The sequence below is a fragment of the Orcinus orca genome, chromosome X (genome assembly GCF_937001465.1).
Source record: "Orcinus orca chromosome X, mOrcOrc1.1, whole genome shotgun sequence".
Classification (NCBI taxonomy): Eukaryota; Metazoa; Chordata; class Mammalia; order Artiodactyla; family Delphinidae; genus Orcinus; species Orcinus orca.
This window is the reverse complement of record NC_064580.1, coordinates 96208398-96231683: the sequence shown is the minus strand read 5'-3', so window position 1 is coordinate 96231683 and position 23286 is coordinate 96208398. Positions and strand designations below refer to the sequence as shown.

At 47.5% G+C, this 23286-nt stretch overlaps 1 protein-coding gene across 15 annotated transcripts in view; it reads right to left on the bottom strand.

Moving 5' to 3' along the window:
- TMEM164 (transmembrane protein 164) overlaps positions 1-23286 on the bottom strand; it is a 179465-nt gene that overhangs the window by 36957 nt on the left and 119222 nt on the right. For 12 of the 15 annotated variants that reach the window (XR_004477878.2, XM_033408832.2, XM_033408834.2 and 9 more), the window contains one exon: positions 13868-13946. The exons of 1 other annotated variant lie outside the window; for it this stretch is intronic. Coding sequence is in view for 11 of the 14 variants with exons in the window: in XM_033408832.2 (XP_033264723.1) it covers positions 13868-13946 (79 nt within the window). In the remaining 3 variants the exon portion in view is untranslated. Of the gene's footprint in view, positions 1-1205; positions 1317-13867; positions 13947-17019; positions 17159-23286 lie in introns of those variants that run through there. 2 more of the 15 variants (XR_007474985.1, XR_007474986.1) reach the window with 2 other exon arrangements.

The window sequence follows — 23286 nt, the reverse complement described above, 5'->3', positions numbered from 1 at the left end:
TCCTACCGTGCATGTGCCCGTGGACTTCCTCGTGACCTCCGACCCCTTGGTGCCCCTTTCCTCCCCACAAGGATTTCTTCCCTGGTGGGCATAGGGCACTCTTCATCCCTCCTGCCCCACACTTCTACCTCCCCACTCAATAGCTCATCCCCTAGCTTGCTGACGTGAGAAGAAACCCCGCAGACCACGTTTCATAGGTTTGTAGGCCGAGTGCTGACACATTAGCAAGAAGAAATCATGCTAACAACAGCAAACTTATGTAGTGCGAACTAAGGGGCAGGCACTCTTAGAAGCGCTTTACATACATTAAGACATTTAATGCGCATTACAACCCTCTGAGGAAGTACAGCCGAACCGGAAACAACACGGGTTTGAACTGTGCAGATCCACTAATACGTGGATTTGTTCAATAAATACGTATTACGCACTGTAAATGTATTTTCTCTTCCCTGATGATTTTCTTAATAACGTTTTCTCTTCTCTAGCTTCCTTTATTGTAAGAATACAGTATATCACATATATAACACATAAAATATGTGTTAATAGACTGTTTATGCTATTGGTAAGGCTTCTGGTCAACGGCAGGCAATTAGCAGTTAAAGTATGGGGGTGAGTCGAAAGTTATACATTTGACTGTGCAGGGCACTGGCACCCCTAACCTCCGCCTTGTTCAAGAGTCACCTGTACTATTCTTCTTATTTTATAGATGAGGAGACTGAAGCACAGAGAAGTTAAGGAACTTAGTCAAGGTCACACAGCTACTAAGCGACAGAACCAAGATTTGAAACCACACAGTCTAGCTTCATAATGGGCAGCACGTACTTTTCATCATGCACATCTCAGAAGAACCTGTCTTTCTGGGCACCCAGGCCTGTTCAGTAGACCTTCCTCTCTACCCTAGCTTCTCAGCTCCTTTGACTGGGTGGGAAATAAGTTGAGGCCTGCTCTACAGATCTGGCCACCTTAGATTCTTAGGATCCACAGGAGGAAGCTCACTTAGGTGTCCAGACCAAAGCTGCAAGCTCTAGCCCAGCCCCGCCTACACTGAGGCCCTGGCTGCCTGCTCAGCTAATATGAAAGTGGCACTCTGTTTCTCATTCTTACTGTTCCTTGGGGGACCCACCCTTGGTTGGAAACCCAAAGGCATGGTTACCAAAACTCTGTCCCGAACATCCCTTGACTTCTGGGTCTTCAACACCACTGACCTTACTTCCAAAGCCCCAACCTTGAATGGATCCCTCAAGCCAGATGTTCTGCTTCTGCACTCAGGCTGCTGAGACCTCCTGGAGAAAATGGGGTAACCGGACAAACCAGTACTGGAAGAATGCAAGGAAATTTGTTTCAGGAGCGGTCCCCTCAGTGCTAACCACCAACCAGAAGGTTGAAGAAGAGCTGCGCTGTCCAATATAGCAGCAGCTATTTCAACTGCCATTCAAGTTCCTTAAAGTTAAATTCGAAATTCCCCAGTCCTAGTGCTTCGGCCGCACGAGCCACATTTCATCTGCTCAGGAGCCACCTGGAGCTCATGGCTGCCATGATGAACAGGGCAGATATAGAATACCTCTGGCATCACAGAGCATTCCACTGGACAGCACTGGGAACAGTCTAGACTTATCTCCTTCTCTCATTTCCCACAGCACTTACTCCTCTTGTCATTACCCTTCTCAGTCTACCATCAAGCCCTTTCATCCTCAGCGGTTGTCATCACCTGAGTCATTCACTCCCCTTTCTCCCAGTGCCTTTAATGTGCCCTCTCATGACCGGCTTTCATCTTAGCACCTGAATGTGCCCCAAGCCATGGGCAGAGAGGGAGGGGGAAGAGGGGAAAGCAGGGGAGATAAACCCCTCCCTTGACTCTGCAAAGCCCTTCACCCCTCCTTCCTTAATGTCCTTAAGTGCTTCTGTCCCATCCTCACATCGCCAATGACCTCACTTTCCTGGAGCCCTCTGAAACAATGTGGCACTCTGGATCACTAGTCCTTTGATGACAATTGCTAGTGCCTTCGCTTCCAGAACAACAACCAGCCACTCCTCTGTTGCTCTGACCATTCCTACAATTTCCTTACCTTCTTCTTCCTGTCTATTATTTACAGGTTCATGTCCCACAAGGCCTTTTTCAAAGTTCTATCTCCTCCCCACCTACACAGTTACCCTGGATCATCTCATCACTCCCATGTTTAATTTTTTTTTTTTTTTTGGTATATATATATATTTTTTTACTGGTACGCGGGCCTCTCACTGCTCTGGCCTCTCCCGTTGCGGAGCACAGGCTCCGGACGCGCAGGCTCAGCGGCCATGGCTCACGGGCCCAGCCGCTCCGCGGCATGTGGGATCCTCCCGGACCGGGGCACGAACCTGCGTCCCCTGCATCGGCAGGCGGACTCCCAACCACTGCGCCACCAGGGAAGCCCACTCCCATGTTTATATCCATCACCTTTATACCGAAGCTATCAAAGACAGCCTCTAGCCCAGACTCCCCTGAACAGCTCCAGAATATTCCATTCAATGGCCTCCTGGACATCTCAACCTGGAGAGCCTAGAATTGCCTTAAACTCAAGTAAAATCGCCTTCCTCCTTAAAATATGCTCCTTCCTTCTGTGCTCCCTATGCATTAGGCGCAGCCAATCCCCCCGCCCATGGCTACCCAGACCAAAACCGTGTGGCCTCAGAAGACTTCATCCTCTCCCTTGCTCCTATAGCATCTTAATTATAATAAACACTATTATTAATTTAAGGATTTATTATTAATTTAAATTACGATAAAATATGATTTTAATTCTCCTGGGTTCGCCAAAAAGTTCGTTCGGGTTTTCCCCTAAGATGTTATGGAAAAACCCGAACGAAACCTGAACACACCTTTTGGCCAACCCAATACAGCTTCATCTCCTGAAAAGATGAAAAGACGAGACTGCCACCTAGTGGCGAAGCACAGATAAACAATTAGATATGGAATATAAAAAGTATAAGGAACTTCCAGGAAAATGTGCCTTAGGCTGCCTAGGAAAGTCTGACACAGATCCAGAGAGGAGGTAGCACCTTTGCGCTAACTTGTAGAGGAGGACACTGAGTTTGCCAGGTCCAAAGTAGAGAAGCTGGTTTGTGTATTGGGCAGGGGACAGGGGGCGCAGGTATGACTTTGAAGGGAACAGTAACGGGAGTTAAACTCTTAAGTGATGGGAAATTGGGTCCAAGAGAAAGGCAAGGGTCAGATTGTGAACAGTCTTGAATGCCACATAAAGGAGTTTGGTCTTCATCCTGTATGGGAATTTTAAGCAGCGGAGTGAATTCTGATCAATTTGCTTTCTTTAGAAAGGTATTTTGGAGACTGGATGCAGGAGAGACTGCGTGGGAGGTAGGGGCAATCAGGGGGCAGGGAGATGAGAGAAGAATCAAAGTACTGGTCCCAGCAATGGACGCTGAGAGCCTGGACTAGGACAGGGGGTTGGGGGCCAAACTGGCAAGCATTTTGAGAATCTGGATCCTCAGAACTTCTGAGCCGATTGGTATAGGGGATGAGGCAGAGGAGGGGGTCCGGGAAGCTGCCTTGGATTTTGGCACTGGATGGTTGGTGGAGCCACTAAGATAAGAAATAGAGGAAGAGGAAGAACAGCAGGTTGGAGGGAGGAGCATGGAATTGAGGAAGCTGATTGCAGATGTTTAATCTGAAGTACCTGTGGCGTTTCTCGGGCCCGCATCTATAGATGGGGAATGCCAGGATCTCTGGGGCAGGCAGGACAGAGGAGCCGGAGGAGAAACAGCCGGAGAAGGAGGAGAACCTGGAGACAGGGGTGTCGTGGGGCTCAAAGGAGAAACGGGCATCTAAGAGGAGGGGTGTCAGCAGTGTTAAATCCACTGACAAACACGCACTTCGTATCTGCAAGCCTGTGGCTTTAGAAGTCAGCAAGGTACAACCCTGACCCCAAGAGCCCACAGTCTAGTTGGAAGACAGATGCGAAATTAACGAGAGGCAGTATAAGTGGTTAATAATAAGAACAATACACAGCACTTACCATGTGTCAGGCACTGTTCTATATACTCTACATATATGAGCTCTCTGACCCCTCACAACACACCTACTAATCCTCATTTTACAAATGAGAAAACAGACACAGAAAGATGAAGGCACTAGCCCAAGTGCCAGAACCAGGATTCGAACCCACAGTCTGTCACATCCAGCAACTACATGCAGTGTGGTCATGACGCCTGCCTGCCTGGTTTCAAATGCCAGTTTAAACTCTAGTGCAGGGGTGTCTAACCCTTGGGTACCTTGGATCCCTTGGGCTGTTTGGGGCCCTCTCTCAGAATAAAGCTTTTAAAATATAAATATCTAAAATACATTACATATTAAATATATTATATTTATATATTAAGTATATTTTAAATATAAATATCTAAAATAAAAGATACAGGGTTATAAAAGAAAAAATACTATCAAAATACAGTTAGCAAAATACTTTTAAATAATAAATGTCTTTAAATATTGAGGTGATGATGAAGTGAAAATGATTTTTCAAGATTATCTGGAAAAAACAAACAAACAAACAAAAACTCGGGGCTTCCCTGGTGGTGCAGTGTTTGAGAGTCCGCCTGCCGATGCAGGGGACGCGGGTTCGTGCCCCAGTCCGGGAAGATCCCACATGCCGCGGAGCGGCTGGGCCCGTGAGCCATGGCTGCTGAGCCTGCGCGGCCGGAGCCTGTGCTCTGCAACCGGAGAGGCCACAACAGCGAGAGGCCCGCGTACCGCAAAAAAGAAAAAAAAAGATTATCTGTAGCAGCTGTAATCAGTAGAAAATATCTGTGATTTATATTAACGACAACATGCCACGTACTGCAAATGCAACTGTGTGTTGCTGTCTGCGATTCAGAACTGAAGGAAATGCTGTATTTCAGTTGGAGTTAATGCAAATGAAAACGCGATTTTTTTTTCCCCACATCCAACGTCATGGGCCCCGTAGGTCTAGTGAACTTTGTGCGGATTCAGTGAGATCAAGATCATCTTGTAAAACTCTTACCCAGTGCCCAGTTCATGGAAAGTGCACAATAAACATTAGCTTGTAAGATGTATAACAGGATATGTGCAATGCGTAGTGTGTGGATATACAGTCATTCATTCATCCCTGAGATATCGAGAACGAAAGAAAAATTCCTGTCCTTAGAGTGACGGGCATGTAAACAGACACCTGCACTGCAGTGTGACAAGTTCAGCCACAGAATAAGAGGGCTGCCTGGAGAAGGTGACTGCGGAGGTGAGTTTTGAAGAAGGCATGCTTTCCTGGCCAACAAGCTAGACATGGGTATTCCTGCCAGAAGTCATGGCATTTTCAAGGGCACAGAGCCATGAAAGTTGCACAGTAAACTCAGGGGACCCTAAGGATTTGGGTATCACCAGAGTGCAGAGAACAAGGAAAGGAGGAACACGAAGGGAAAGGGGCAGGGCCAGGGCACACAGGGTCTTTTGTGCCCCTGGGAGGACGCACAGTGCTCTGGGACAAGGGGGAATCACTGAAGGTTTCCGAACAGGGAAGTGCTATGAGCCAATGTGGGCTTTAGAAACAGCTTTGGGAGTTGCCAGGGCTAAAGGGCTGTTAGGAGGAGTGGGGGAGGCTGGGGGCAGGGAGATCACACAGAGCCAACTGCCATGGTGGCTCAGCCCAAGGTTGTGGCCCTAGAGACGGCAAGAAGGGGATGGCCGTGAGAGCCATCTAGGAGGTAAAAGTAGGAGAACATGGTGACCTCTGTCCACAGCACCGGCACGATCTTTTCCACAAGCAGATCTGATCAGGCCGGACTATTTGATAAACAGTGTTGGGACAAATGAGAGACCATCTGGAAATAAAGCTGGTCCCTTTAATACCAGGACAAATTCCAAGTGGATAAAAGACTTAAAGGTGAAAAAATAATAATAAAAAATAAATAAATGGAACTACTAACATAGCAGAAGAAAATATGGGATATATATTTTTTATGACGTTGGAGTAGGGAAGGGCCTTCTACCCATGACTCAAAATTCAGATGCCGTAAAATAATTGATACATTACATGGAAATGTAAACATCCTACCTGGCAAAAATAAACCATGAGCAAAGTTACAAAACAAATGACAAAAGTGGGGAAGATATCTGCAGGTCGCATCCCAAAGGGCCAACTCCTATTTGTAAAGAGCTCCCAGGATTTAATCTTGTAAAAAACAAAAGCAACAATGAGAAGAACGAGCACATGAGAGGAACACATAATTCAAGGACAAGGAAATCAAACGCCAATTGAAACATGTAAAAAGAGGCTCAGCCTCACTCAAAGTAAGAGAAATTCAAATTAAAACTAGATCAATAAACCATCAGTTTTACCCATCAGATGCGCAAAAAGTGGAAAGGTTGGAAATAAGCCAAAAGCCTCTTTTGGTGAGGCTGCGTGGAAACAGACACTCTTCCACATTGCTAAGGAGCACTTAAATTGGTATAACGTTTCTGGGTTTGGAACTATCCGTCACATTTACAAATGCATATACTCTTTGATTCAGCAATTCCACTTAGGGGGATGTACCCTTTAGACACACTTGCACACCTGCAAAATGGCATAGGTTCAAGGTCGTTCAGTGCAGTGTTATTTATATTAGTGAGAGGTTGGAAACAACCTAAATGTCTATCAAGAGGAGATGGGATAGATAAATTACAGTAGAGTGTTGTAGCCTTGTGTTGTGTCTAAAAGCTGCACCGCCGAGTTCAAATCCCGGTTCGGCTACTTACTATCTGAGCATGTTTCCTCACCTGTAAAACGGAGATGACATAACACCTACCTGAGAGGATTGTGGTGGGGATTCAATGAGTTAATGTATGGGAAGAGCTTGAAACAATGGTACATCACAGTGCTACATAAAGTGTTGCCATTTTTATTACCCTGTATTTTATCATCCACCCAACAGAACGCATGCTGCTGTGAATGAGAAAGCTTCCTATGGGCTTACTTGGAAAGCTCTTTAAGACACAGTGCTAAGCAAAATAGTAACAGCAACAAAACAGTTGTGTGGTATGCTATTTGGGGATGTGTGTGTTAAGAAGAAAATAAAATATTTTAAAAACTTACTTATATATACAAAAAAAGAGAAATTCTGGGAGGATATGCCAAAAACAACAATGGTGGTAACCTGTGGACTTGTTGCTGTGAATGCGGGAAGGGGTGGGAAGGTGTTTTTTCACAGAATGGCTTTCTGTATCTTGGATACAGAGCTATATCAATGAATTACACAAGAAAAGAATCAATAGGAAAAACAAGCTGATGCTATGCCCCTTCTTAAAACTTTCACTGGCTTTCTACAGCTCTTAGAATAAAGGCCAAACCCCTGACCACAAAGCCCTCCATATCTGCCCCTCAGGCCCAGGGTCATCTGCCCTCCCTCCAGTTCTCCCTCCTGCTGAGGTGCTGGCATATCTGCCATTTTGTCCAGTTACAAGGGTTCACCTCCCTTAATCCTACACTTACCTAGTAAACTCCTACTCATCCTTGAGATCTCTGTTGAAATGTCACTTCCTCAGGGAACTCTCCCCAGAACTTCCATACTAAGTCAGCTTGTTTTGTTCTAGGCTCTCATAAAAGCACGTTCCTTTCCTTCAGAGTACTTAGCTCAGTTCTAACTATATGTCCATTTGTGTGATTACTGAATTCACATCTGGCTCCCCCCACTACATTATGAATTCTATGAGGGAAGGGGTGGGGTCTGATTTTCGCTCATCAGGGCCCCCCAGTGGCCAGCGCAGAGGCTGGCAGAAAAAGGGCACGTGTAAATATGTTGCTATGGTTTGAATGTTTGTGTCCCCCAAAATTCATGTGGTAAAATTCTAACCCCCAATGTGAACGTATTAGGAGGTGGGGCCTTTGGGAGGTGCTTAGGCCATGAGGGTGAAGCCCTCATGAATGGGATTAGTGCCCTTATAAAAGACACTCTAGGGGGATCCCTAATCCCGTCCACCATGTGAGGGCACAGTGAGAAGGGGCCAGCTAGGAACCAGGAAGAGGGGCCTCACAAGAAGGTGACCATGCTGGTGACTTGATCTCAGAATTCCCAGCCTCCAGAACTATGAGCAATAAATTTCTGTTGTTTAAAAGCTACCCAGTCAGTAGTATCTGGCTATGACAGCCCAAACGGATGAAGACGTATGTGTTAGATGAATGGATGAAATAGATGCGAGGGTAGGGATGATTCCCAGGTTCTGCCTGGGGTGACTGGTGGTGCTACCTGTCAAAAGCCGCAGGAAGAGAAGCAGAGCTGATGGGGAAGATAATAAGTGCGCACAGACAAGATGAGCTTATGATATCTTGACTATCTTGATATGATATCTTGAGTATCAAGCATATCTTGAGTATGCTTGACATATTCAGGTGGAGATGCTTGAGTTAACAACATGAAAAGGAATCTCCTAAGATTCCGGGCTGCAGAGGGCAATGTGGTGGCCATCGCTGCACAGACTGGTGGCTAAATTGTGTAAGCACATGAGACCATGCCGGGAGTAGCAGAGCGAGAGGTGAGGCCAGAACAGAACTCTGGGGGAAATCAACAACTTGGAGGACAGAGGAAAGAGAACTCCTGCAGGAGACTTGGGAAGGCATGGTCAGTGAGGTGGGCAAGTGGGAGCGGGGGCAGGGGGGGATGTTGGAAGCCCTGAGAGTAGAACATTCCAAAAAGGAGTGTTCAACAACATCCAACGTAGCAAAGAGTGCGGGCAGGATGAAGCCTGAGAGAGATTTGGTCACACAGTTGTTGGTAATCTTTAGAAGTGCTGTTTCCACGAAGAGGTGGGCAGTGTGTGTAGACATCAGATGGCAACATTCTGATGAATGAAACGTAACTAAAAAGAGGGCTCATCAGATGCAGACAAGAGTCACTCAAAGTTACGTCCTACAAAGTGAGAGAGTGGCATGGACATATGTACACTACCAAACGTAAAACCGATAGCTAGTGGGAAGCAGCCGCATAGCACAGGGAGATCAGCTCGGTGCTCTCTGACCACCTAGAGGGGTGGGATAGGGAGGGTGGGAGGGAGACACAGAAGGAGGAGATATGGGGATATATGTATATGTATAGCTGACTCACTTTGTTATACGGCAGAAACTAACACACCATTGTAAAGCAATTATACTCCAATAAAGATGTCCTATTCATGAGGTGATTTCAGGTAGTAAACATTTTGTTTTTAATTTAAAAGTTATATATTTAAGGTGTATTAAAATAGATAACCAGTGTACTGAATCCAGGATTTCACAGAGAGTATAAGGCTTCTCTTAAAAACAAATATATCTTAGGAAAAAAAAAAAATCAACAGATCAAATATTACATATATAATAATACAGGTGATTATAATGAATAAGGCAAAACTTATTATGTCCAAAGAACTGAAATTCAGGAAATATTGTTTGGACTTTTTTTTTTTTTTTTTTTTGCGGTACGCGGGCCTCTCCCGTTGCAGAGCACAGGCTCCGGACGCGCAGGCTCAGCGGCCATGGCTCACGGGCCCAGCCGCTCTGCGGCACGTGGGATCTTCCCGGACCGGGGCACGAACCCGCGTCCCCTGCCTCGGCAGGCGGACTCTCAACCACTGCGGCACCAGGGAAGCCCTGAACTATTTTTTAAAGATGCTTAGCTGACAGGGAGGATGAAAGATGGAGTTGTGTGGAGTTAAAGTTTTTTAGAATAGGGAAGACTGAAAAGCCAGTAGTGAAGCATTGAAAATCCAGATAAACAAGGGACTTACTGATGGGATGAGGTTCCAGAGGAGGTGGAAGGGATGCGAGGCAACCACACCAACCACACGGGGGTGTGGGACCAGCCATGTGCTGGAGGAACACCACTCCCTCCAAGATGGGAGGGAGGAACCTAAAGATGGGCGTGGTTAAAGAAACTTATCAAGTGGAGAGAGGTCGCTGGGGGAAAATTCACACCAGCAAGTCTGTATTTCCCCAGTCATTTATTGGGAGAACATCTACTGAAAGTGGAGAGGACTGGAAGTTTGAATAGACTGGACAGGAAGTTTGGGGAGGGCGGTAAAGCTTTGGCATATGACTTCTGAGGGCAGCGTGTGGAGGAGCCGGTGAAAGACAGAAAATAAGCGAGCGATGCTGTTGAGAGCACAGTTATAACAGAGACCATGGGATTTCTGTGGCCCAAATCTGAGTGATCTGAGAGATTTTCTCAATAGACTAAGACTGGACACTGGGATTAGACACTAATCCCAGTGGATGTGACAAGGGAGTGAGACAGTCTCAGGAGCTGGTGAAGGGAAAGTTCCAGTAACTGGTCATAGTGGCACAAGCTGACCGGGGAAAAGGGGAGGTTGGAAGGAGTAGATATTTGGGTCAAAGAAAAGGCCATAAAGGCTTATGATCTCAGATAGAAGAGTTTTAGTGGAAAGCAAGGGCCAGGTGGCTAGAGGGGATGCAGAAGTCACTGCAATTAAGAAGCCCAAACCTTGAGAAGCTGGGGGTGGGATGAGTGCCCCTCACCGGAAGGCTCTCAGGATGCTGGCTAGCTTGTAATGAAAACAGTGAGAGCGCCATGGGCCAAAGGCATGGCGGAATGTGGGAGAAGTGACCAAGAGGTTTAGGTGGTGGTGGTAGTGAAAAAGAGAGATGGTAGAGGAGAAAGCACTGTCAGAGAAGGCAGAGGCGAAACAGTGGTCTGGAAGAGACAGTGGAGAGCCGGGCGGCACAAAGGGCCCAGCGGAGAGAACAGCCTCCGTTAAAGGGAGTTTCAGGCAAGAGCTGGGAGGACTTTGTGTTCTGTGAAGAGCTGGGGGTAAGGGTGGAGTTGCACACGGCCAAAGTCAGAGTTGGGAGGAAAGGAAAGAGAAATAAAGAGCCCGGCTGGAGGAAGAAAAGAGCAGTGTGGACAGGGGAGGCCACGTTTACTGTGGTGGTGCCGAAGGGCTGCAGAAACGAGGGGGGAATGAGATTCCCACTTAGCACCCCCTAGACACCCCCAAACCACAGGAGAAGCAGTACCTTGCCTTTCAGGGAAACAGGGTTCCCGGGCATGGGAGATACATAAAGGAGAGCTGTCTGGCCTTGGGTAAAAACTCCTGAGCCAGCTATCTCTGGAAAATTACAAGACTTTTATTAGGGAAGAGAAGCCCCAAACTCTCAGCTTTTTGGTTTTCAGGGAATACTCTTCCCACTGTTCACTCCAGATCCACGCCCCCTCTGCAAGGCCTACATCCAAGGCTCACGTGAAGGTAAAACCAACCTCAGGAAATCCAGATTTTTTATTTCCTCTATATGCTCATAATTTCCCCCAAGTGAACAGCAGATGACAGCAAAGAGCCAGAAAGGAAGCCAAGAGCACACAAGAGCCCAGAAATGGTAAAGCAGGGAAGGCGAACAAGGCTTCGGAAATCCTATCACGCTCTCACAGTTGCACTTGTCACGCTGTATTACACCTGTCTGTCTTCTCTCTCAGACAGGGACTTCCTGTGGAAGGACTGGGCCTTTCTGGTTCGTCTCTGATTCCCTAGCGCAAATGCTCTGCACATAGTAGGTGCTGAACAAATTCCGGCACACCTCGGAGTTGCTGCGGGTTTGGTTGCAGACCACGGCCATAAAGCGAATAGCGCAATAAAGTGAACCGCGTGATTTTTTTGGTTTTCCAGCACATATCAAAGTTACGTTTACGTTATACTGTATTCTGTTAAGTGTGCAATAGCATTATGGCTAAAAAAACAAAGTACATACCTTCATTAGAAAATACTTTATTGCTAAAAAATGCTAACCATCCTCTGACAATGCAAGGTTGCCACAAACCTTTTATTTGTAAAAAAAAAAAAAAAAAAAAAAACACGATAAAGCCAAGTGCAATAAAATGAGGTACGCCTGTCTGTGTTGAGTGACTGGCTGAAGCAGGGCAGGCTGGAGGGCTGATTCCCAGCCTGATGTGGTCAGGAGACACACATCTGTCTTTTAGGACAACACGGTGTATGAGAGAATCAAGGCCAGGCTTTGAATCCAAGCTGCAGGGCAAGGTACCTAACCTTCCTGAGCCTTGATTTTTTTTTCTCCCCTCTGTAGAAGGAGGATTTTTTCACCAGGTTAGCTGTGATGGGGACATACGCAAAACATGCCTAGCACAGTATCCTGCACAGAAAACGCTCAATGAAAAGTAGGCATTGATAGTTACACTGTGGTTGCCATTACTGTTACTACTATTACAGCCTCTTTTCAAAGCCAGGGACCAGAGGAGAGGGGAAGGTTCACTCACAGTAAACAAATAAGTAAACTGGAACTAAGACTTTGGAATCCCTACTTCCTTAGCTCGGTTCCCCCAAACAGTGCGGCAACAGATTCAAAAGAAGGCTGCAGTGGGATCAGCCACTTCTAGAAAGTGTAGCTTCCCAGGTGGTGGGATTTTTTGAAGAGGCGGGGCGCGTAGAGGCTACTGGGTATTTTCCGTGTCAGACCACTCTGGCTCGGCCAACTGACAGACTTTTATGCCACCTCAGAGCACAAATAGGTTTAACTAATAGCCATGCGCATTTGGCCAGAACTTGCATCCCACACCTCAGAAACCAGGAACCATGAGTGGAGGGGCTCTGGAGCGCTGGGACAGCTTCCTGCCTGGTTCCCTTCCGAATGAGTGTATCTCTGAGACTTAACATATTATTAGGAAGCTATTTCCTGTGCCACAGGGGACAGACCTGAGAAATGGCACAAGTCACCTAGATATTGGAACGTCAGACGTCTCTCTAAAAGCTCAGTGGGGAAAAAGAGTGTGTTTAGTGCAAATTAAAAGGAAGTGCTCTTTGACAGTGTGAGACCCCAAGTGGCTATACAGGGTAAAGACAGCCTCAAAGAATATTTAGAGACAGGTCCTAAGAAGAGTCCTAACTGACAGAAACCAGGGACCCTTGACTGTAAGTAGACTCCATGGAGAGCAACAGTTCCCATCCTCCAGCATGTCCCCCGGTTGACTGGTCCTTGAGGCTCCCTCGTGCCAGGAGTTCTTAAGATTTGCTAGAATTCCTGAGTTAGAGGAAGCACGACTTCCAAACGATCTCCCAGTGGGTTTTAGGGTCCATGTGGCTTCACGTGATAGAAATGAAACCCTTGCTGCCTGGGGTGAGGTTGGTCTCCCAGAAAAGTCCCAGCAACCAAGATAGAGAGGCTGCTGGCTATGACTAGAAGAGGATGATTTCCAGGTACAGGGCCTTCCGGGAAGGTCAGAACATCGACAAGGGGGCTCTCACAGCCAGTCTCCCCTTCTCGTTTGTCTACTACACAGTAGAGGGAGGGGATCATTTAAGGGTCATTGTGAGGTCACAAAGAGATCAACTTCCTGACCAGGTTGGCGGTCTCCCCCCTGATGATCAAATGAAGATTTTCGATGCTTTGTTTTACATGAAGGTCACTGCTCTTTCACCTGCCTCTTCCCTCAATCCCATAATCCCAGTTTCTGGACTTCTTGCCCGTTTCAATACCTTTTTTAGTTCTGAGAGGATGGGTATAACGAACAAAAGCACAAGGCCCTTCTCTTCTTGTACCCTATGCTGCACACTGAGGCCGGGAGAAGGCACAAGCAGAAGCGAGTGACGGAGTGCGTGAGGCTCCGTGAAAACCCAACGCCACCACGGACTAAGAGCCTGAGGTCTCGGCCCTAGGACAGGCCGCCAGTGGCACCGAGCTCACCCACACAAAGGATGGTTCTGGAAAGCCACCAGGCTCTTTGCGGGCCTCATCTGTGCCCGTTGTTTTCCCACTGCCTGGTGTCTGCACAGACCCAGCCAGGCAGCACCTCAAGATTCTGATAGGCACCCAAGAGGTTGTGAGGGCCCCAAACAGAAGGGTGAGGCTAGGTGTCGGGATGGCACAGGGGTGGGGCCTGCTGGCCTTACCTCCTTTCCAGAGTAGGTAGATGGGTACCACGTAGAGCATAACATGCTGAATGTAGTAAATCTCCAATTCAAAGGGGAGCTGTAAGGACAGGAGAGAGAGAAGTGTTTCAGAGCAGGAAGCACTCATTCCAACAGATTCTGAAGCTGAACGCCCTCGCTCCCAAGGACCCACATCTTAGCAACCCCATGCACTTCAACCAGTTCAACTCCCTTTGCAATTAGAGAAAAAAGAATGAAATGAATATACCTATGACCTACGCTGGCATCTTCCAAAGTGTATTTTGCAGAGATGGTACTTGAAAACTGCTCCACTGAGAAAGTTTGGCGAAAAATTTAAGAAATGTTACCTACAATCTATCCCCTTGGAGATTCACCATGTATATTAGTGGTAGATTAAGGACCTGTGGGGTCTGTGCAAAGAAGAAGACTGCTTGGGCTTCCCTGGTGGCGCAGTGGTTGAGAGTCCGCCTGCCGATGCAGGGGACACGGGCTCGTGCCCCGGTCCGGGAAGATCCCACGTGCCGCGGAGCGGCTGGGCCCGTGAGCCATGGCCGCTGAGCCTGCGCGTCCGGAGCCTGTGCTCCGCAACGGGAGAGGCCACAACAGTGAGAGGCCCGCGTACCGCACAAAAAAAAAAAAAAAAAAAAAAAAGGCGGCTGCTTAACACTGTTTATCCGGTGTGGCCCAAAACTTATTTAGCCGGTGCCTTTGTAAAAAAAAATAGCACTTAGTGTTCTGCAGAAATATACTTGAAGAAACACAGGCTTGCGTCACTTCCTGCTCCTGGTGAGTAGCTGATGGACTACTTAAAAGCTTATTTCTCATTTGACATGAAGAACATATGGGGTAGGATTTATTATTCCCATTTTGCAGATTAAAAAATATTGATTGCCAGGTCTGGTTAGGTCTAGATCCAAGAATAAAGAGTTTCTCCACGGGATACTTGGGGTCAGTCCAGGGTTAGCCCTAATTTTGGGTGAAGACCAAGCAGCTGGGCCAGTTCGGGCGTAGCTTGCCAGAAAGAATGTCCCCACCCTCCTTCCATCCAACGTGCCCACTCATTCACTCCTGTTTCCCATCTCTCTCAAAATGGAAGCTCTAAATTACCAAAGCAGAGTGCGCTTTCAACCTGGCACGGGGACCGTGCTGCAGCGCTTGGCAGTGGGGGGAGAGTGGAAACAGCTGAGCGGCTAACTCAATTTTGGGAAAAGAACTGCAGCTGCTGGCAAGAGGCCTGGCCTCCGGGGCTTACACAGCCCTACAAAGACACACACCCACACACCTCCGCCCCCCACCGCCAAGGGGAAGCCCAGAGAAACAAGGACACCCAGGGCAAGGGTCAGCTGCCTCACTGTGCCCAACAGGGCGAGCGCAGAACCAAACATGTGAGCTCATGAGAGGACCCAGTTCTGGGCTCCCGACACCCAGGAACCCAAGGGCCCAAACCAAAAGATGGCAGAGCTCCCAGAATGGGAGCTGAGATGACTGCAGACCCTGGACAGAGTCACCGGTCTGGCTCTTGAAAATAAAAACCGACTCAGAAGGAAAATTTCCCAAGGACCCAGATGATAATCGACTATTATTTTATGCTCACAGAAAGAAATGTAAAATCCCAGAAAGAGAAATGAGGTTCCAAGCGTCTCTGCAGACCTCGCCGGAGCAGCTTTAAGGGGTCATGGGGTTTCACAGTGGAGGAAACCACCAGCAGGAGGTAACTCTGGAGGCCTGAGAGGCCCACGGGGACCCTCAGAGTAACGTGGTCTGGGACCACTCTACTACCTTAAATTAACTGACTAGACTGCGGTCACACAGAAAGCAGGCAAGAAGGCAAAGGGCTCGGGAAGGCTCAGCTCTCTGGCGCCTAAGGGACTAGACCTCTCCCTGCTGCTCCCACAGCAGGGAGCAGAGAACTGGGCTCACCCGGGTCCCAGCCAGGTCCCCAAGCAGTATCCCCATTGCTGAAGTCTCAGACTCCAGCCACTATTTACCCACCTAGACTCACGGTGCCCGCTTGCTTTCCCTTCCCTCACAGCCCTTCTAGAAAGCAAACTCCCCACCAGGCAGGTCCGGGGAGGCAGTTCAGCATTGTGGCCGCCAAGCAAGGACTTTCGAGTCTGCCAAATTCCTATTCTAGATTCGACTCCGCCAGTTAATATCCCTGTGGCCTCGGGCAAGTCACTTAACCTCTCCATCCCAGTTTTGGCACCAGTAAAATTAAAACAGTTATGCTGTTATAAGATTGCTGTAAAAACATTTTAAAAAATTTTACTAAAACAAACATTTGTAGAATCCTTATTGCATGCCAGGAACCATTAAGCACTTTGTTAACTATCAGTTCACCTATTAATTCACCTGTAACTGTTCCCATTAACTCCACTTTAGAGATGAGAAATTGAGGCACAGAGAAGTTAGATAACTTACCCAAGGGCACAGGCCTCATCTGGTGACAGAACCAGGATTCAAACCCAGGCAGTCTGGCTCTCGAGTTTATACTCTTAGCTTGTACACTCCCCTACCCTACGCCCCGCTCCTTCCCTCCCACAAAATCCTGACACCTGGGAGATGCGCAGGGGAGACGCGCAGTGGAACTGAGCCCCTGTTAACAAGGGGAGTGGTAATCGAAGCACATTAGCAACAACAGCATCAGCAATTGTCCTCCACCTGGGGCCTGGACCCAGTCCCTCCCTGTTCACGTGATGCCCGCCCTCACAGTGGCCAAGCCTGGCCTGCAACACAGGTCTCTCAGCTCCCACCGGGACTCTGGAGACACCTCGGTCACAGATCTCAGCTGGGGTGGCCAGGAGACCGGCCCCAACAGCAGCGTCTTTCCTCTGAGGGCGGCCTCTCCCCCTATTCCAAGAGTTCTCTACCTCAGAAGGACACAGAGAGTGTTCAACTAGGTGTGGGCACCGCTGACAGCTAAGGCCAGGGAGAGGAAGGGAAAGGGATGAAGGAGAAGGAGGGCAACATAAGAAAACCACGCAAGTGGCAGGGAAGGGAGCTGAACGCAAGAACCTACCAGTGGACATTTAATAACAAAGAATATTTAGAAAGTACTTATGTACCACGCACTGCGTTAAATACTTTCATGTGTCTTATCTCACTTATTGCAAGATACCCGTTTCATAAACACTATCTGTGAAGTGTCTTACTTCCCCCAGAAGAAGTTCCACTTGGCTAATTCATCTCTGCCCTCCAGAACGCGCATCTGGAACTCGAGTCTAATGTACATATCTGGGCTCCTTTTCAGCTGGGGGATTCCCGAGGCTTTAGACAGAAAGTCCTACATCACTGCAATGGAAAGCCAAAGGCAATAAAAACATTTTAAGCTACATAAGTCATAACTTCCTTCTCACGTCCAAGTCAACATCTTTTTTCAGAACCAAAAGAGTAGACGGGTAAAGTTCTCCAGGCCTCTGGAATCGGACTGGCCGAAATATGAAGTGCACGGGTTCCATCCATGGCGAGATCCCCGACCTCCTTCCTACCGACCCTCCGCCCTCTGACAGCCACACCACCACACTCTGCCGTGAAGACCGCCCATCCCAGTGTGCCGAATGTCCCTGGTTACTTCCGTTACCGTAAGAAGCCCAAGACTCCCAGGTCCCCGCCCAACAGCTGAACTCTAACCTCCATACGGCTCTCTACAAGCCCGAATCTGAGACCGCCTTCCACTGCTCCCCGACGCTGGAAACCCTTCCCCTCTATCCCCTGGAACCCACTATCATCTGCAAAATCCCCTCCATCTTCAAACTCTTCTCTGAGCGGTCCCTGGACCTTCTTACTTTGATGAAAACCTGGTCGCCCCTCTGAGGACACAGCTATCCCTACAGCCCTCTCAAGTGGTGGGTGCTTTCCCTCCCATGTCACCTTGTACCCCTGGGCCGGGAGGGGTCCTGTCTGCCCCTCAACGCTGTCTCCTTCCTAACCGCTGCCCTGATCTGAACCTTATGTCGTCAGTCTCTCCCACCCACTACTCTCCTTGTAGAACTCAACTCTGGACCCTCCCTGTCACTGCCGTCCAACATGCCTTTGTCAAAATTCCCGTGTTTTCAATATTTAGCACGCACTGGCTTCTAATGCCTTGAACTCCATTCCCCTCGAGGGTCTCACCTCCATCTCACCTCAGCCCTTTATCCCCATGATCATACCTGTCACTGCCAACACCTCCAACCCTTCCATAAACTCTGTCATGCACCCCACTCTCCAACCACCACCTCCTATCTACCCAATCACTCCGCGCCCCTCACATCCCGACTAATAATCCTCCACCTTCACTAGGACCCACATCTGATCCTCCACTGTTTTCCTGGCCGTCACCTACCTCATGTCCTCACTTCTATACTTGCCCATTACTCCCTTCCATACATTTTCAACCCTTTTCCGTGCCTCTACCATGCAAGTAAGCACGGCTGGAGAAAAACGTGAAGCTATGCTGTTAACCCTTGAAATTCATGACTGCAAACTTTGAGCGGGCCCTTAATGCGACCTTATAATCCAACTACATTCAAGTCCGTTCACTCTCCTCTCTCCTGAACGATTCCTATCACTATTTCATAACTTCTCCTGTGTTCCTCAAACGTTCCCCCATCCTCCCCCTCGGCTGGTGGCATGGCTTTCTAGTTCATTGGGGGAAAAGGGGGCAACTGGAAGAGAACATCAACAAGCTCCCACCTCCATGTCGCCCTCCTCCTTGCAGCGTCCCCACCCATGCTGCTGGCTAAGGCTAGTCCCCATTCCTGCACTAGATCCTATCCTTTCTCGTCTACTCGGGGACGCACCACCAGCAATTTGTCCCCCTTTTCACTGGATCATTCCTATCATAAAACAAGCCACAAAGTCGTTCATCTAGAGACAAAAGTTCTTTTTTTTTAACATCTTTATTGGAGTGTAATTGCTTTACAATGGTGTGTTAGTTTCTGCTGTATAACAAAGTGAATCAGTTATACATATACACATATCCCCATATCTCCTCCCTCTTGCGTCTCCCTCCCACCCTCCCTAAGAGACAAATATTCTTGATCCCACTGCACCCTCCAGCTAGCACCCCCATATCTCTGCTTCCCTTTATAGAGAAACTCCTCAAATGGTTTGTCTCTCCTCACTGCCATCATTTCTTCTCCTCTGAATTATCCTTCCATCCACTCCAATCAAATTTTCATACCTACCACACCCCAACCCCCGAAATAGCTTTGATTGAGGTTACCAATGACCTCCATGTTCCTAATTCCTCTACATATTGGAGGGGCCCAGAACCAAGTCCTTGGCTTTCTTTTCTATCTACTCTCACTCACCAGACAATCTTATCCAGGCTCCTGGCTCTAAATACCATCTATATACTGATGACTCCCAAATGAATATCTCCAGCCTAGAGTCAGGCTGTTACGACTGAAATTCTAGCTCCATCATTTAGTTGCTATGCAACTTTGGGCAAATCACAATCTTGCTGAGCTTCGGTTGGCTCATTTGTAAAGTGGGAATGACAATAGAAGCTATCTCATCAAGTTGTGATGAAATTAGGTGAAATAATTCGTGTAGAGTTCCTGGCCCAGTGCTGGCATATAATATGTACTCAATAAATGCTAGCTGTTATTATCATCCTCCTTTTCAACATCAAGGCAGCCAGTGAGTGGTAAAGCCAGGATTTCAACTCCAGCCATCAAGACTAATGCCAGGTCTCTCTGGGTCAAAAGCCGAACCTCATTTCACCCCACTATTCTGCCCTAGCAAGAGCTTCCAGCTAGAGTTGGTGGCACCTGGGCCTGCCCACAGCCCTAAGTCACAAATCACTATTTTATCAGACGACTACTAGGATAACTTTAGCTTCCCAGCTCAATCCATTCTTTTGGCCCATCTCTAAGAGAGAGTTTCTCCTGGAGACTTCTCTATTTCTCAAAGGAGTATCAACACCGCTCTCCTCTTCTCACCCATGACAGTCTCACTCTTACTCTCGGCCAACCAATTAAAAAAAAGCATTTATTGAGACACTCCTAGGTGGCAGGTCATGTGTCTGGCTCTGGGTACACGGCAGTGATGAAGACACAGTCCCTGCCCTACAAGAGCTCATAGTCTGGTTGAGAAAGCTAACAGATAAAGGGATAACATCAGCGCAGCAAAAGAGCATGGAAGGACCTGTATATCAAGCACTGGATTTGGTCTGATTTTTCTTTAAAAGTAGGGACGGTCCTGTACGATGTACAGTTGTGCAGAGCTCCAGCTGGTGGCTGTGTGTCAGGGACTGGGAATAGACATGTCTAAATCAAGCTTGAAGGCAGAGGCAGCGAGAGAACAGAGGATGCGCAGGTTTGAGATAACCTAAGGAAGCTGAATCACCAGGACTGAGTAACTGACACAGATGGCGGGGGTGGGGGGTGGGGGTAAGCAGGAGTGACAGGACAGGTCAAAGATGACCCCAGGCTGATGGCCTAGCTGGCTGGTGGGATGTTGGGATTCCTCCCTAAGTTGGGGCCGACAGTCAAGGCAGCAGGTTGGAGGACGAGGGGCATAAGGAAAGCTGAGACCGGGCTGAGTTTGTGAGCCCAGTGTGAGAACCTCGCAGAAATGCCCATAAATCAGTGGGAATGTGGGTCTGGATCTCAAGGAGGCTGGAGAAGATGAGAAGAGTTGAAAGGCAAATGATATACATGTATATGAAATACAAACAGAGAAAAGTAAATGGATGAAATTCTAAAAGGGATAGAAATGCTGATATTCTCTTTATGAACCCAAATAGAACACCTTATGCAGCCCACTTTGCAGACCCCTGTCCATGGTACTCTTTCAAGAGTGAATGGATGGCGAGAGATGGAAGTCGTAGCTCAAGGAGAGTATTGATAGAATTGGGAGATACTTGAACATAGTTATAGATGGAGGGAAGGTGCCAGTGGGGAGAGGGAGGTTGAAGAAGCAAGAGGGGCAGGAGGCACTGGATGGTGAGAGGTCCTGAAGCGGACAGGAGGGCTGGGAGCCAGAGCACATAGAGGAGCGGTAGCCTTGGGCTCCAGGAAATGAGGAGGGAAGGACGAGCTGAAGTGAGAACAGCTGCACGGGGGAGGGGTGTGCTGGGAGTGGGGGAAGTTCACAACCCAGGAGTTTCCGCTAGCCAGCTGGGGACTTGTGTTACCCAAAGGGTCCACGGCTGCTGATGAAGTGCACAGTGAGGATGGGTGGTTACAAAGAGAGGACCTTGCTCTCAGCTGAGCCCCCGACTGTAGCCTCTCCAAAGAAATCAGAGAATCAAAACAGATTATTGCTATGGTCTGAATGCTCGTGTCTCCCTCAAATTCATGTCTGATGGGATGGTATTAGGAGGTGGGGCCTTTAGGAGGAGATTAGGTTCTGATGAAAACGGAGGCCTCAGAGAGCTCCCTAGCCCTTCCTGCCCTGTGACCCGGAAAAGGGTCTGCACTTGACCCTGCTGGTACCCTGATCAGACTTCCAGCCTCCAGAAGTGTGAGAAATCGATCTCTGAGGTTTATAAGCCACACAGTTTATGGTATTTTGTTATAGGAACCTGAACAGACTAGAACAATAATCAATCTTCCTTCAAGGGGAAAGGATGCAGCCTTCGGTAATTCTCCTGCCAACCAAGTTTGGCTTTGGAACACTTTATTTTCATTAACTGACCACAGACTTCTACTGTGGCTACCGGTGCCTCAAACTCTTTGGGACTTAATACCACTTGTGAGAGGAGTCACAAAAGGAATGCCTACAACCTAAAAATCAACCGCGATACATTCACAGAACAGAATACCATGCTGCCATGAAAAACAACAAGGTGCCACGGCAAACAGACAAATCCCGGATGTGGAACATTCTGCAAAACAACGGGCCTGGATTCACCAAAATGTCAATGTCATGAATGAGAGGGTGGGGGAACTGCTCCTAGATTTTAAAAAGTGAATAAACAAAACCTGAAGAGAGAGAACAAAAGCAATCTTGAAACCTGACTGGATTCAGATTTAAAAAAAAAAAAACACAAAAACTTAAAAAAACACATTCCTGGGATAACTGGGAAAGTCTGAATATAAACAGACTATTAGATAAAGAAGACAGTATTAGAGAATTGTTGATAATTATCTTGAGTGTGATTATGGTATTGTGGATATACAAGAGAATGTCCTTTTCCCTAGGAGCTGTAGGCTGAAGTATTTAGAACTGAAGTGTCAAGATGTCTGCAATTTGAGGGGAAATGATTCAGCAAACTTACAGGGAGAAAGAGAGAAAAGAAAGCGAATAGGGAAAAACAGTAATTGCTGAATCTAGCTTGAGGGTATACAGTCATTGTTCACTATACTCTTATTTCAACTCTTTGGGATGTTTGAAACTTTTTATAAGAAGTTGGGAAGTTTTTAAAATGTAAATAAATTTAAAGAAGGTAAATCTATATGAACTAATACAGCAAAATCTTAAGGTATAATTAACTGGAAGAAAAAACAAGGTGCAATCATTTTGGTTTCTTTGTTTGCTTGTGTTTTTGTGTTTTTTTAACATCTTTATTGGAGTATAATTGCTTTACAATGGTGTGTTAGTTTCTGCTTTATAACAAAGTGAATCAGTTATACATATACCTATATCCCCATATCTCCTCCCTCTTGCATCTCCCTCCCTCCAACCCTCCCTATCCCACCCCTCTAGTTGGTCACAAAGCACCAAGCTGATCTCCCTGTGCTATGCGGCTGCTTCCCACTAGCTATCTCTTTTACATTTGGTAGTGTATATATGGCCATGCCACTCTCTCACTTCGTCCCAGCTTACCCTTCCCCCTCCCCGTGTCCTCAAGTCCATTCTCTACATCTGCGTCTTGATTCCTGTCCTGCCCCTAGGTTCTTCAGCACGATTTTTTTTTTTTTTTTTTTTTTTTGCGGTACGCGGGCCTCTCACTGTTGTGGCCTCTCCCGTTGCAGAGCACAGGCTCCGGACGCGCAGGCTCAGCAGCCATGGCTCACGGGCCCAGCCGCTCCGCGGCATGTGGGATCTTCCCAGACCAGGGCACGAACCCGTGTCCCCTGCATCGGCAGGTGGACTCTCAACCACTGCGCCACCAGGGAAGCCCAGCACGATTTTTTTTAAGATTCCATATATATGTGTCAGCATACGGTATTTGTTTTTCTCTTTCTGACTTACTTCACTCTGTATGACAGTCTCTAGGTCCATCCACCTCACTATAAATAACTCACTTTCGTTTCTTTTTATGGCTGAGTAACATTCCATTGTATATACGTGCCACATCTCCTTTATCCATTCATCTGTCGATAGCCACTTAGGTGGTGCGATCATTTTGGAGAACAATTTGTCAAAATTTATAAAAAATGTTAAATACCCGTTCACTTTGACTCACTAATTTCACTTCTAAAAATTTATACCAACAGAGACACTTGCATGTATGAACAAAGCTGTATGTATAAAGATGTTCACTG